At 45.0% G+C, this 12,267-nt stretch overlaps 1 protein-coding gene across 4 annotated transcripts in view; it reads right to left on the bottom strand.

Moving 5' to 3' along the window:
• Positions 1-12,267, bottom strand: part of ical1 (islet cell autoantigen 1-like) — a 67,973-nt gene that overhangs the window by 16,178 nt on the left and 39,528 nt on the right. For all 4 annotated transcript variants that reach the window (XR_010455320.1, XM_064964074.1, XM_064964072.1 and 1 more), the window contains 2 exons: positions 10,413-10,456; positions 9,005-9,073 (listed from right to left, as the gene is read on the bottom strand). Coding sequence is in view for 3 of the 4 variants with exons in the window: in XM_064964074.1 (XP_064820146.1) it covers positions 9,005-9,073; positions 10,413-10,456 (113 nt within the window). In the remaining variant the exon portion in view is untranslated. The remainder of the gene's footprint in view (positions 1-9,004; positions 9,074-10,412; positions 10,457-12,267) is intronic.

Here is a 12,267-nt window from a genome sequence, read left to right on the forward strand (position 1 = left end):
CGATGGTTAGAGAGGACAGGGTTGGGGTACAGGAGGATGGTTAGAGAGGACAGGGTTGGGGTACAGGAGGATGGTTAGAGAGGACAGGGTTGGGGTACAGGAGGATGGTTAGAGAGGACAGGGTTGGGGTACAGGAGGATGGTTAGAGAGGACAGGGTTGGGGTACAGGAGGATGGTTAGAGAGGGCAGGGTTGGGGTACAGGAGGATGGTTAGAGAGGGCAGGGTTGGGGTACAGGAGGATGGTTAGAGAGGACAGGGTTGGGGTACAGGAGGATGGTTAGAGAGGACAGGGTTGGGGTACAGGAGGATGGTTAGAGAGGACAGGGTTGGGGTACAGGAGGATGGTTAGAGAGGACAGGGTTGGGGTACAGGAGGATGGTTAGAGAGGACAGGGTTGGGGTACAGGAGGATGGTTAGAGAGGACATGGTTGGGGTAATCAACATGATTCCAGCTTGGTTGGGGGAAACTCAGTAGCAAGCAAGATGTTATAGGTCTCTGGCACTTGAACATGAATCCCCATCAGTTACCATTAGTTTCTGCATAGCTAATACCAGCAGTAGCAAACTAATGTTCCTAGAAACTTTGGGAAGATAAAATAAATGCAATTGTGTGCACCCTCAACAGGTAAACTTGAAATAAAATGACGGATTTCACCTCCCTCTCTTCCACTATCGGCAACCTCACCTCCAGTGACAGTTGTTTTGGTAGCAGGTTAGGACATATCTCTCATCATCTTCGCTCATTGTGATGTTGTGTTTTAGAAGTTGGACTATTCGGCTAAGGTATCATGTATGGCAGGGGTCTCCAATCTTTTATAGCATAAGAGCTACTTTAAAAAAATTGAAACATGGCAAGCAACTTGTTTTTTTCTAGCTTTCAAATAGGCCCATTCTTCATTTTTCCCCTCTCTCTGCTACTCCTCTCCTGGTCCTTACTATACTAGAGGAAGTAGTGCACTATGTTGTCAACTCTTCCCTGGTCCTTAGTGTACTAGAGGAAGTAGGGAACTATGTTGTCAACTCTCCCCTGGTCCTTAGAGAGGAAGTAGTGCACTATGTTGTCAACTCTTCACCTGGTCCTTAGTGTACTAGAGGAAGTAGGGCACTATGTTGTCAACTCTTCCCTGGTCCTTAGAGAGGAAGTAGTTTACTATGTTGTCAACTCTTCCCTGGTCCTTAGTGTACTAGAGGAAGTAGGGCACTATGTTGTCAACTCTTCCCCTGGTCCTTAGTGTACTAGAGGAAGTAGGGAACTATGTTGTCAACACTTCCCTTATCCTTAGAGAGGAAGTAATGCACTGTTGTCAACTCTTCCCCTGGTCCTTAGTGTACTAGAGGAAGTAGTTTACTATTTTGTCAACTCTTCACCTGGTCCTTAGTGTACTAGAGGAAGTAGTTTACTATTTTGTCAACTCTTCCCTGGTCCTTAGAGGAAGTAGGGCACTGTGTTGTCAACTCTTCCCTGGTCCTTAGAGGAAGTAGGGCACTATGTTGTCAACTCTTCCCTGGTCCTTAGTGTACTAGAGGAAGTAGGGAACTATGTTGTCAACTCTTCCCTGGTCCTTAGAGAGGAAGTAGGACACTATGTTGTCAACTCTTCACTGGTCCTTAGTGTACTAGAGGAAGTACTGCACTATGTTGTCAACTCTTCCCTGGTCCTTAGTGTACTAGAGGAAGTACTGCACTATGTTCTCAACTCTTCCCTGGTCCTTAGTGTCCTAGAGGAAGTAGGGAACTATGTTGTCAACTCTTCCCTGGTTCTTAGAGAGGAAGTAGGGCACTATGTTGTCAACTCTTCCCCTGGTCCTTAGTATACTAGAGGAAGTAGCGCACTATGTTGTCAACTCTTCCCTGGTCCTTAGTATACTAGAGGAAGTAGTGCACTGTGTTGTCAACTCTTCCCTGGTCCTTAGAGAGGAAGTAGCACACTATGTTGTCAACTCTTCCCTGGTCCTTAGTATACTAGAGGAAGTAGTGCACTGTGTTGTCAACTCTTCCCTGGTCCTTAGAGAGGAAGTAGCGCACTATGTTGTCAACTCTTCCCTGGTCCTTAGTATACTAGAGGAAGTAGTGCACTATGTTGTCAACTCTTCCCTGGTCCTTAGAGAGGAAGTAGTGCACTATGTTGTCAACTCTTCCCTGGTCCTTACTATACTAGAGGAAGTAGGGAACTATGTTGTCAACACTTCCCTTATCCTTAGAGAGGAAGTAATGCACTATGTTGTCAACTCTTCCCCTGGTCCTTAGTGTACTAGAGGAAGTAGTTTACTATTTTGTCAACTCTTCACCTGGTCCTTAGAGGAAGTAGGGCACTGTGTTGTCAACTCTTCCCTGGTCCTTAGAGGAAGTAGGGCACTATGTTGTCAACTCTTCCCTGGTCCTTAGTGTACTAGAGGAAGTAGGGAACTATGTTGTCAACTCTTCCCTGGTCCTTAGTGTACTAGAGGAAGTAGGGAACTATGTTGTCAACACTTCCCTTATCCTTAGAGAGGAAGTAGGGAACTATGTTGTCAACTCTTCCCTGGTCCTTAGTGTACTAGAGGAAGTAGGGAACTATGTTGTCAACTCTTCCCTGGTCCTTAGAGGAAGTAGGACACTATGTTGTCAACTCTCCCCTGGTCCTTAGAGGAAGTAGGGCACTATGTTGTCAACTCTTCCCCTTGTCCTTAGTGCATTACTTCCTCTAGTACACTATCTTGTCAACTCTTCCCTGGTCCTTAGAGAGGAAGTAGGGAACTATGTTGTCAACTCTTCCCTGGTCCTTAGTGTACTAGAGGAAGTAGGGAACTATGTTGTCAACTCTTCCCTGGTCCTTAGAGGAAGTAGGACACTATGTTGTCAACTCTCCCCTGGTCCTTAGAGGAAGTAGGGCACTATGTTGTCAACTCTTCCCCTTGTCCTTAGTGCATTACTTCCTCTAGTACACTATCTTGTCAACTCTTCCCTGGTCCTTAGAGAGGAAGTAGGGAACTATGTTGTCAACTCTTCCCTGGTCCTTAGTGTACTAGAGGAAGTAGGGAACTATGTTGTCAACTCTTCCCTGGTCCTTAGAGGAAGTAGAACACTATGTTGTCAACTCTCCCCTGGTCCTTAGAGGAAGTAGGGCACTATGTTGTCAACTCTTCCCCTTGTCCTTAGTGCATTACTTCCTCTAGTACACTATCTTGTCAACTCTTCCCTGGTCCTTAGAGAGGAAGTAGGGAACTATGTTGTCAACTCTTCCCTGGTCCTTAGTGTACTAGAGGAAGTAGGGAACTATGTTGTCAACTCTTCACTGGTCCTTAGTGTACTAGAGGAAGTACTGCACTATGTTCTCAACTCTTCCCTGGTTCTTAGAGAGGAAGTAGGGCACTATGTTGTCAACTCTTCCCCTGGTCCTTAGTATACTAGAGGAAGTAGTGCACTATGTTGTCAACTCTTCCCTGGTCCTTAGTATACTAGAGGAGGTAGTGCACTATGTTGTCAACTCTTCCCTGGTCCTTAGAGAGGAAGTAGTGCACTATGTTGTCAACTCTTCCCTGGTCCTTAGTATACTAGAGGAAGTAGTGCACTATGTTGTCAACTCTTCCCTTGTCCTTAGTATACTAGAGGAAGTAGTGCACTATGTTGTCAACTCTTCCCCTGGTCCTTAGTGTACTAGAGGAAGTAGTGCACTATGTTGTCAACTCTTCCCTGGTCCTTAGAGAGGAAGTAGTTTACTATGTTGTCAACTCTTCCCTGGTCCTTACTATACTAGAGGAAGTAGGACACTATGTTGTCAACTCTTCCCTGGGCCATAGTGTACTAGAGGAAGTAGGGAACTATGTTGTCAACACTTCCCTTATCCTTAGAGAGGAAGTAATGCACTATGTTGTCAACTCTTCCCCTGGTCCTTAGTGTACTAGAGGAAGAAGTTTACTATTTTGTCAACTCTTCACCTGGTCCTTAGAGGAAGTAGGGCACTGTGTTGTCAACTCTTCCCTGGTCCTTAGAGGAAGTAGGGCACTATGTTGTCAACTCTTCCCTGGTCCTTAGTGTACTAGAGGAAGTAGGGAACTATGTTGTCAACTCTTCCCTGGTCCTTAGTGTACTAGAGGAAGTAGGGAACTATGTTGTCAACACTTCCCTTATCCTTAGAGAGGAAGTAGGGAACTATGTTGTCAACTCTTCCCTGGTCCTTAGAGGAAGTAGGACACTATGTTGTCAACTCTCCCCTGGTCCTTAGAGGAAGTAGGGCACTATGTTGTCAACTCTTCCCCTTGTCCTTAGTGCATTACTTCCTCTAGTACACTATCTTGTCAACTATTCCCTGGTCCTTAGAGAGGAAGTAGGGAACTATGTTGTCAACTCTTCCCTGGTCCTTAGTGTACTAGAGGAAGTAGGGAACTATGTTGTCAACTCTTCCCTGGTCATTAGAGGAAGTAGGACACTATGTTGTCAACTCTCCCCTGGTCCTTAGAGGAAGTAGGGCACTATGTTGTCAACTCTTCCCCTTGTCCTTAGTGCATTACTTCCTCTAGTACACTATCTTGTCAACTCTTCCCTGGTCCTTAGAGAGGAAGTAGGGAACTATGTTGTCAACTCTTCACTGGTCCTTAGTGTACTAGAGGAAGTACTGCACTATGTTCTCAACTCTTCCCTGGTCCTTAGTGTCCTAGAGGAAGTAGGGAACTATGTTGTCAACTCTTCCCTGGTCCTTAGTATACTAGAGGAAGTAGTGCACTATGTTGTCAACTCTTCCCCTGGTCCTTAGTGTACTAGAGGAAGTAGTTTACTATGTTGTCAACTCTTCCCTGGTCCTTAGTGTACTAGAGGAAGTACTGCACTATGTTCTCAACTCTTCCCTGGTCCTTAGTGTACTAGAGGAAGTAGGGAACTATGTTGTCAACTCTTCACTGGTCCTTAGTGTACTAGAGGAAGTACTGCACTATGTTCTCAACTCTTCCCTGGTCCTTAGTGTCCTAGAGGAAGTAGGGAACTATGTTGTCAACTCTTCCCTGGTCCTTAGTATACTAGAGGAAGTAGTTTACTATGTTGTCAACTCTTCCCCTGGTCCTTAGTGTACTAGAGGAAGTAGTTTACTATGTTGTCAACTCTCCCCCTGGCCCTTAGAGAGGAAGTAGGGCACTATGTTGTCAACTCTTCCCTGGTCCTTAGTGCACTCCTTCCTCTAGTACACTATGTTGTCAACTCTTCCCCTGGTCCTTAGAGAGGAAGTAGGGCACTATGTTGTCACTTCTTCCCTGGTCCTTAGTGTACTAGAGGAAGTAGTGTACTATGTTGTCAACTCTTCCCTGGTCCTTAGTGTACTAGAGGAAGTAGTGCACTATGTTGTCAACTCTTCCCTGGTCCTTAGTGTCCTAGAGGAAGTAATGCACTATGTTGTCAACTCTCCCCCTGGTCCTTAGAGAGGAAGTAGGGCACTATGTTGTCAACTCTTCCCCTGGTCCTTAGTGTACTAGAGGAAGTAGGGCACTGTGTTGTCAACTCTTCCCTGGTCCTTAGTGTACTAGAGGAAGTAGGGAACTATGTTGTCAACACTTCCCTTATCCTTAGAGAGGAAGTAGGGAACTATGTTGTCAACTCTTCCCTGGTCCTTAGTGTACTAGAGGAAGTAGGACACTATGTTGTCAACTCTCCCCTGGTCCTTAGAGGAAGTAGGGCACTATGTTGTCAACTCTTCCCCTTGTCCTTAGTGCATTACTTCCTCTAGTACACTATCTTGTCAACTCTTCCCTGGTCCTTAGAGAGGAAGTAGGGAACTATGTTGTCAACTCTTCCCTGGTCCTTAGTGTACTAGAGGAAGTAGGGAACTATGTTGTCAACTCTTCCCTGGTCCTTAGAGGAAGTAGGACACTATGTTGTCAACTCTCCCCTGGTCCTTAGAGGAAGTAGGGCACTATGTTGTCAACTCTTCCCCTTGTCCTTAGTGCATTACTTCCTCTAGTACACTATCTTGTCAACTCTTCCCTGGTCCTTAGAGAGGAAGTAGGGAACTATGTTGTCAACTCTTCCCTGGTCCTTAGTGTACTAGAGGAAGTACTGCACTATGTTCTCAACTCTTCCCTGGTCCTTAGTGTCCTAGAGGAAGTAGGGAACTATGTTGTCAACTCTTCCCTGGTCCTTAGTATACTAGAGGAAGTAGTGCACTATGTTGTCAACTCTTCCCCTGGTCCTTAGTGTACTAGAGGAAGTAGTTTACTATGTTGTCAACTCTTCCCTGGTCCTTAGTGTACTAGAGGAAGTAGGACACTATGTTGTCAACTCTTCCCCTGGTCCTTAGTGTACTAGAGGAAGTAGTTTACTATGTTGTCAACTCTCCCCCTGGCCCTTAGAGAGGAAGTAGGGCACTATGTTGTCAACTCTTCCCTGGTCCTTAGTGCACTCCTTCCTCTAGTACACTATGTTGTCAACTCTTCCCCTGGTCCTTAGAGAGGAAGTAGGGCACTATGTTGTCACTTCTTCCCTGGTCCTTAGTGTACTAGAGGAAGTAGTGTACTATGTTGTCAACTCTTCCCTGGTCCTTAGTGTCCTAGAGGAAGTAATGCACTATGTTGTCAACTCTCCCCCTGGTCCTTAGAGAGGAAGTAGGGCACTATGTTGTCAACTCTTCCCCTGGTCCTTAGAGAGGAAGTAGGGCACTATGTTGTCAACTCTTCCCTGGTCCTTAGTGTCCTAGAGGAAGTAATGCACTATGTTGTCAACTCTCCCCCTGGTCCTTAGAGAGGAAGTAGTGCACTGTCGTCAACTCTTCCCTGGTCCTTAGTGCACTACTTCCTCTAGTACACTATGTTGTCATCTCTTCCCTGGTGCACTAAGGACCCTTTAATTGCTTATCTTGCCCTTTAATTGCTTATCTTGCCCTTTAATTGCTTATCTGGCCCTTTAATTGTGCATCTGGTGGCCCTTTAATTACTTATCTGGCCCTTTAATTGTGCATCTGGTGGCCCATTAATTGCTTATCTTGCCCTTTAATTGCTTATCTGGTCCTATAATTGTGCATCTGGTGGCCCTTTAATTGTTTATCTGGCCCTTTAATTGCTTATCTGGTGGCCCTTTAATTGCTCATCTGGCCCTTTAATTGCTCATCTGGCCCTTTAATTGCTCATCTGGCCCTTTAATTGTGCATCTGGTGGCCCTTTAATTGCTTATCTGGCCCTTTAATTGTGCATCTGGCCCTTTAATTGTTCATCTGGCCCTTTAATTGTGCATCTGGCCCTTTAATTGTGCATCTGGCCCTTTAATTGTGCATCTGGCCCTTTAATTGTGCATCTGGCCCTTTAATTGTGCATCTGGCCCTTTAATTGTGCATCTGGCCCTTTAATTGCTCATCTGGCCCTTTAATTGCTCATCTGGCCCTTTAATTGCTCATCTGGTGGCCCTTTAATTGCTCATCTTGTCCTTTAATTGCTCATCTGGCCCTTTAATTGCTTATCTGGCCCTTTAATTGCTCATCTGGCCCTTTAATTGCTCATCTGGCCCTTTAATTTGCTCATCTGGCCCTTTAATTTGCTCATCTGGCCCTTTAATTTGCTCATCCTGCCCTTTAATTTGCTAATCTGGCCCTTTAATTGCTCATCTGGCCCTTTAATTGCTTATCTTGCCCTGTAATTGTGCATCTGGTGGCCCTGTAATTGTGCATCTGGTGGCCCTTTAATTGTGCATCTGGTGGCCCTTTAATTGTGCATCTGGTGGCCCTTTAATTCCGCATCTGTTGGCCCTTTAATTGCTTATCTTGCCTTTTAATTGCTTATCTGGCCCTTTAATTGTGCATCTGGCCCTTTAATTGTGCATCTGGCCCTTTAATTGTGCATCTGGCCCTTTAATTGTGCATCTGGCCCTTTAATTGTGCATCTGGCCCTTTAATTGCTCATCTGCTGCTGCTCATTTCATGGAAAAGTTTGGAAATAAAAAATACTAGATACAAATGATCTACTTCCTCGTGATCTACTTCCTCGTGATCTACTTCTGCCAGGTAAAACTACTTTATAGTTAACATTTAACTGAGAAGGTTTTGGGGAAAGTATTTCTGTCAACCCACAAGATGGTTATGACATCAACTGACTACACATGGAGTGATAGACAAACACGCTCCACGCAGACACAGACAGACACGCTCCACGCAGACAGACAGACAGATAGACAGACACGCTCCACACATACAGACAGACAGATAGACAGACAGACACGCTCCACGCAGACAGACAGACAGATAGACAGACACGCTCCACACATACAGACAGACAGATAGACAGACACGCTCCACGCAGACAGACAGACAGACAGACAGACAGACAGATAAACAGACAGACAGACAGACAGACAGACAGACAGACACGCTCCACACAGACAGACAGACAGACACGCTCCACGCAGACAGACAGACAGACAGACACGCTCCACGCAGACAGACAGACAGACAGACACGCTCCACGCAGACAGACAGACAGACAGACACGCTCCACGCAGACAGACAGACAGACACGCTCCGCGCAGACAGACAGACAGACAGATAGACACGCTCCACGCAGACAGACAGACAGACACGCTCCGCGCAGACAGACAGACAGACAGACACACGCTCCACGCAGACAGACAGACAGACACGCTCCGCACAGACAGACAGACAGATAGACAGACAGACAGACAGATAGACAGACACGCTCCACACATACAGACAGACAGACACGCTCCACACTGACAGACAGACAGACAGACAGACAGACAGACAGACAGACAGACAGACAGACAGACATGCTCCACACAGTAGTTTGGCTAGCTACTCATAGGTGGGCTGGTAGCTAACCCTAACCCTTACCCTAACCCCTAACCCTTAACCACTAACGCCTAACCCTAACCCTTAACCCTAGCCTGCTGGAGACCCCTGGTGTGTGGAAAAACCTCAACACTTAGATACCTTTTACAATTACAATTATCAAAATATAAGTGAATAAGGACGAGGTTCTGCACAGAACAATGACAAAGAATCACAACACGCATGTACACGAACATACACACACGTACCAGAGTCCAGACTAGCACACAGAGAGCTTTCACTGGTGTGGCTCTGTCCATCAGCAGCATGGAAGGGGCCTGTAAAGGAAACCACATCAAGTACATCATGTCATTCCAGTCCACTAAACATGTTATAGCACATCTAGCCCAGTAGGGGTCAGTAGGGGTCAGTGTATAATGTAATGTTATAGTATATCTAGCCCAGTAGGGGTCAGAATATAATGTAATGTTATAGCACATCTAGCCCAGTAGGGGTCAGTATATAATGTAATGTTATAGCACATCTAGCCCAGTAGGGGTCAGGGGTCAGTATATAATGTAATGTTATAGCACATCTAGCCCAGTAGGGGTCAGTAGGGGTCAGTATATAATGTAATGTTATAGCACATCTAGCCCAGTAGGGGTCAGTATATAATGTAATGTTATAGCACATCTAGCCCAGTAGGGGTCAGTGTATAATGTAATGTTATAGTATATCTAGCCCAGTAGGGGTCAGTATATAATGTAATGTTATAGCACATCTAGCCCAGTAGGGGTCAGTATATAATGTAATGTTATAGCACATCTAGCCCAGTAGGGGTCAGTAGGGGTCAGTATATAATGTAATGTTATAGCACATCTAGCCCAGTAGGGGTCAGTAGGGGTTAGTATATAATGTCATGTTATAGTATATCTAACCCAGTAGGGGTCAGTATATAATGTAATGTTATAGTATATCTAACCCAGTAGGGGTCAGTCGGGGTCAGTATACAATGTAATGTTATAGCATATCTAGCCCAGTATGGGTCAGTATATAATGTAATGTTATAGTATATCTAACCCAGTAGGGGTCAGTATATAATGTAATGTTATAGTATATATAACCCAGTAGGGGTCAGTCGGGGTCAGTATATAATGTAATGTTATAGCATATCTAGCCCAGTAGGGGTCAGTATATAATGTAATGTTATGTTATAGTATATATAACCCAGTAGGGGGTCAGTATATAATGTAATGTTATAGCATATCTAGCCCAGTAGGGGTCAGTATATAATGTAATGTTATAGCATATCTAGCCCTGTAGGGGTCAGTATATAATGTAATGTTATAGCATATCTAGCCCTGTAGGGGTCAGTATATAATGTAATGTTATAGCATATCTAGCCCTGTAGGGGTCAGTATATAATGTAATGTTATAGTATATCTAGCCCAGTAGGGGTCAGTATATAAATGTAATGTTACTGCATAACTAACCCAGTAGGGGTCAGTAGGGGTCAGTATATAATGTAATGTTATAGTATATCTATCCCAGTAGGGGTCAGTATATAAATGTATTGTTATAGCATAACTAACCCAGTAGGGGTCAGTATATAATGTAATGTTACAGCATAACTAACCCAGTAGGGGTCAGTAGTTGTCATCAGGGGTCAGTACGTACCAGAGGCTGATTCTGATGGCTTCTCTTCATCCAGAGAGACCAGACTGAAAGGAGAGAAAGGATATTTTTGTTATTTTATTAGGATCCCCATTAGCTGTTGTGAAAGCAGCAGGTACTCTTCCTTGGGTCCACACAAAACATGACATAAGAACATTAATAAACAAGAAGAGCTCAAGGACAGAACCACACTGAACAAAAAAATACTGAACAAAAATAAATTGGCCCCATGTTTCATGAGCTGAAATAAAAGATCCCGCAAATGTTCCATGTGCACAAAAAGCTTCCTTCTGTCCAATTTTATGCACAAATTCGTTGACATCCCTGATTGTGAGCATTTCTCCTTTGCCAATCTATCCATCTGACAGGTGTGGCATATCAAGAAGCTGATTAAAAAGCCTGATCATTACACAGATGCTACTTGTGCTGGGGACCATAAAAGGCCACTCTAAAATGTGCGTTTTTTTCACAACACAATGCCACAGATGTCAACATTTTTTAGGGAGTGTGCAACTGGCATGCTGACAGCAGGAATGTCCACTGATTGAATGTTCATTTCTCTACCATAAACGTCTCAACATTGTTTCAGAGAACTTGGGGTTATGGTTTTGGCCGGCATAAGTTACGGACATGAACACAATTGAATTTTATCAGTGGCAATTTGAATGCACAGAGATACCGTGACAAGATCCTGAGTCCCATTGTCGTGCCATTCCTCCGCCACCATCACCTCATGTTTCAGCATGATAACCCACAGTCCCATTGTCGTGCCATTCCTCCGCCACCATCACCTCATGTTTCAGCATGATAACCCACAGTCCCATTGTCGTGCCATTCCTCCGCCACCATCACCTCATGTTTCAGCATGATAATACACAGTCCCATTGTCGTGCCATTCCTCCGCCACCATCACCTCATGTTTCAGCATGATAACCCACAGTCCCATTGTCGTGCCATTCCTCCGCCACCATCACCTCATGTTTCAGCATGATAACCCACAGTCCCATTGTCGTGCCATTCCTCCGCCACCATCACCTCATGTTTCAGCATGATAACCCACAGTCCCATTGTCGTGCCATTCCTCCGCCACCATCACCTCATGTTTCAGCATGATAATACACAGTCCCATTGTGTCATGTGCCATTCCTCCGCCACCATCACCTCATGTTTCAGCATGATCAGCATGATAACCCACAGTCCCATTGTCGTGCCATTCCTCCGCCACCATCACCTCATGTTTCAGCATGATAACCCACAGTCCCATTGTCGTGCCATTCCTCCGCCACCATCACCTCATGTTTCAGCATGATAATACACAGTCCCATTGTCGTGCCATTCCTCCGCCACCATCACCTCATGTTTCAGCATGATAATACACAGTCCTGTGTCGCAAGGATCTATACACCTCCTGGAAGCTGAAAATGTCCCAGTTATTCCATGGCCTGCAAACTCACCAGACATGTCATCCATTGAGCATGTTGGGGATGCTCTGGATCGACGTGAACGACAGAATGTTACAGTTCCCGCCAATATCCAGCAACTTCGCACAGCCATTGAAGAGGAGTGGGACAACATTCCACAGGCCAGAATCAACTATGAGAAGGAGACGTCGCGCTGCATGAGGCAAATGATGGTCACACCAGATACTGACTGGTTTTCTGATCCATACCCCTACTTTAAAAACTCCCATCTGTGACCAACAGATGCATGTCTGTATTCCCAGTCATGTGAAATCCATAGATTAGGGCCCAATGGATTTATTTACATTGAATGTACCTCAGTAAAATCATGTTGTGTTTATATTTTTTGTAAATGTATAAACAGCACACACAGTCTACATACAAGGGTCATCAAGTTA

Source organism: Oncorhynchus masou, unplaced genomic scaffold (assembly GCF_036934945.1).
Source record: "Oncorhynchus masou masou isolate Uvic2021 unplaced genomic scaffold, UVic_Omas_1.1 unplaced_scaffold_903, whole genome shotgun sequence".
NCBI lineage: Eukaryota > Metazoa > Chordata > Actinopteri > Salmoniformes > Salmonidae > Oncorhynchus > Oncorhynchus masou.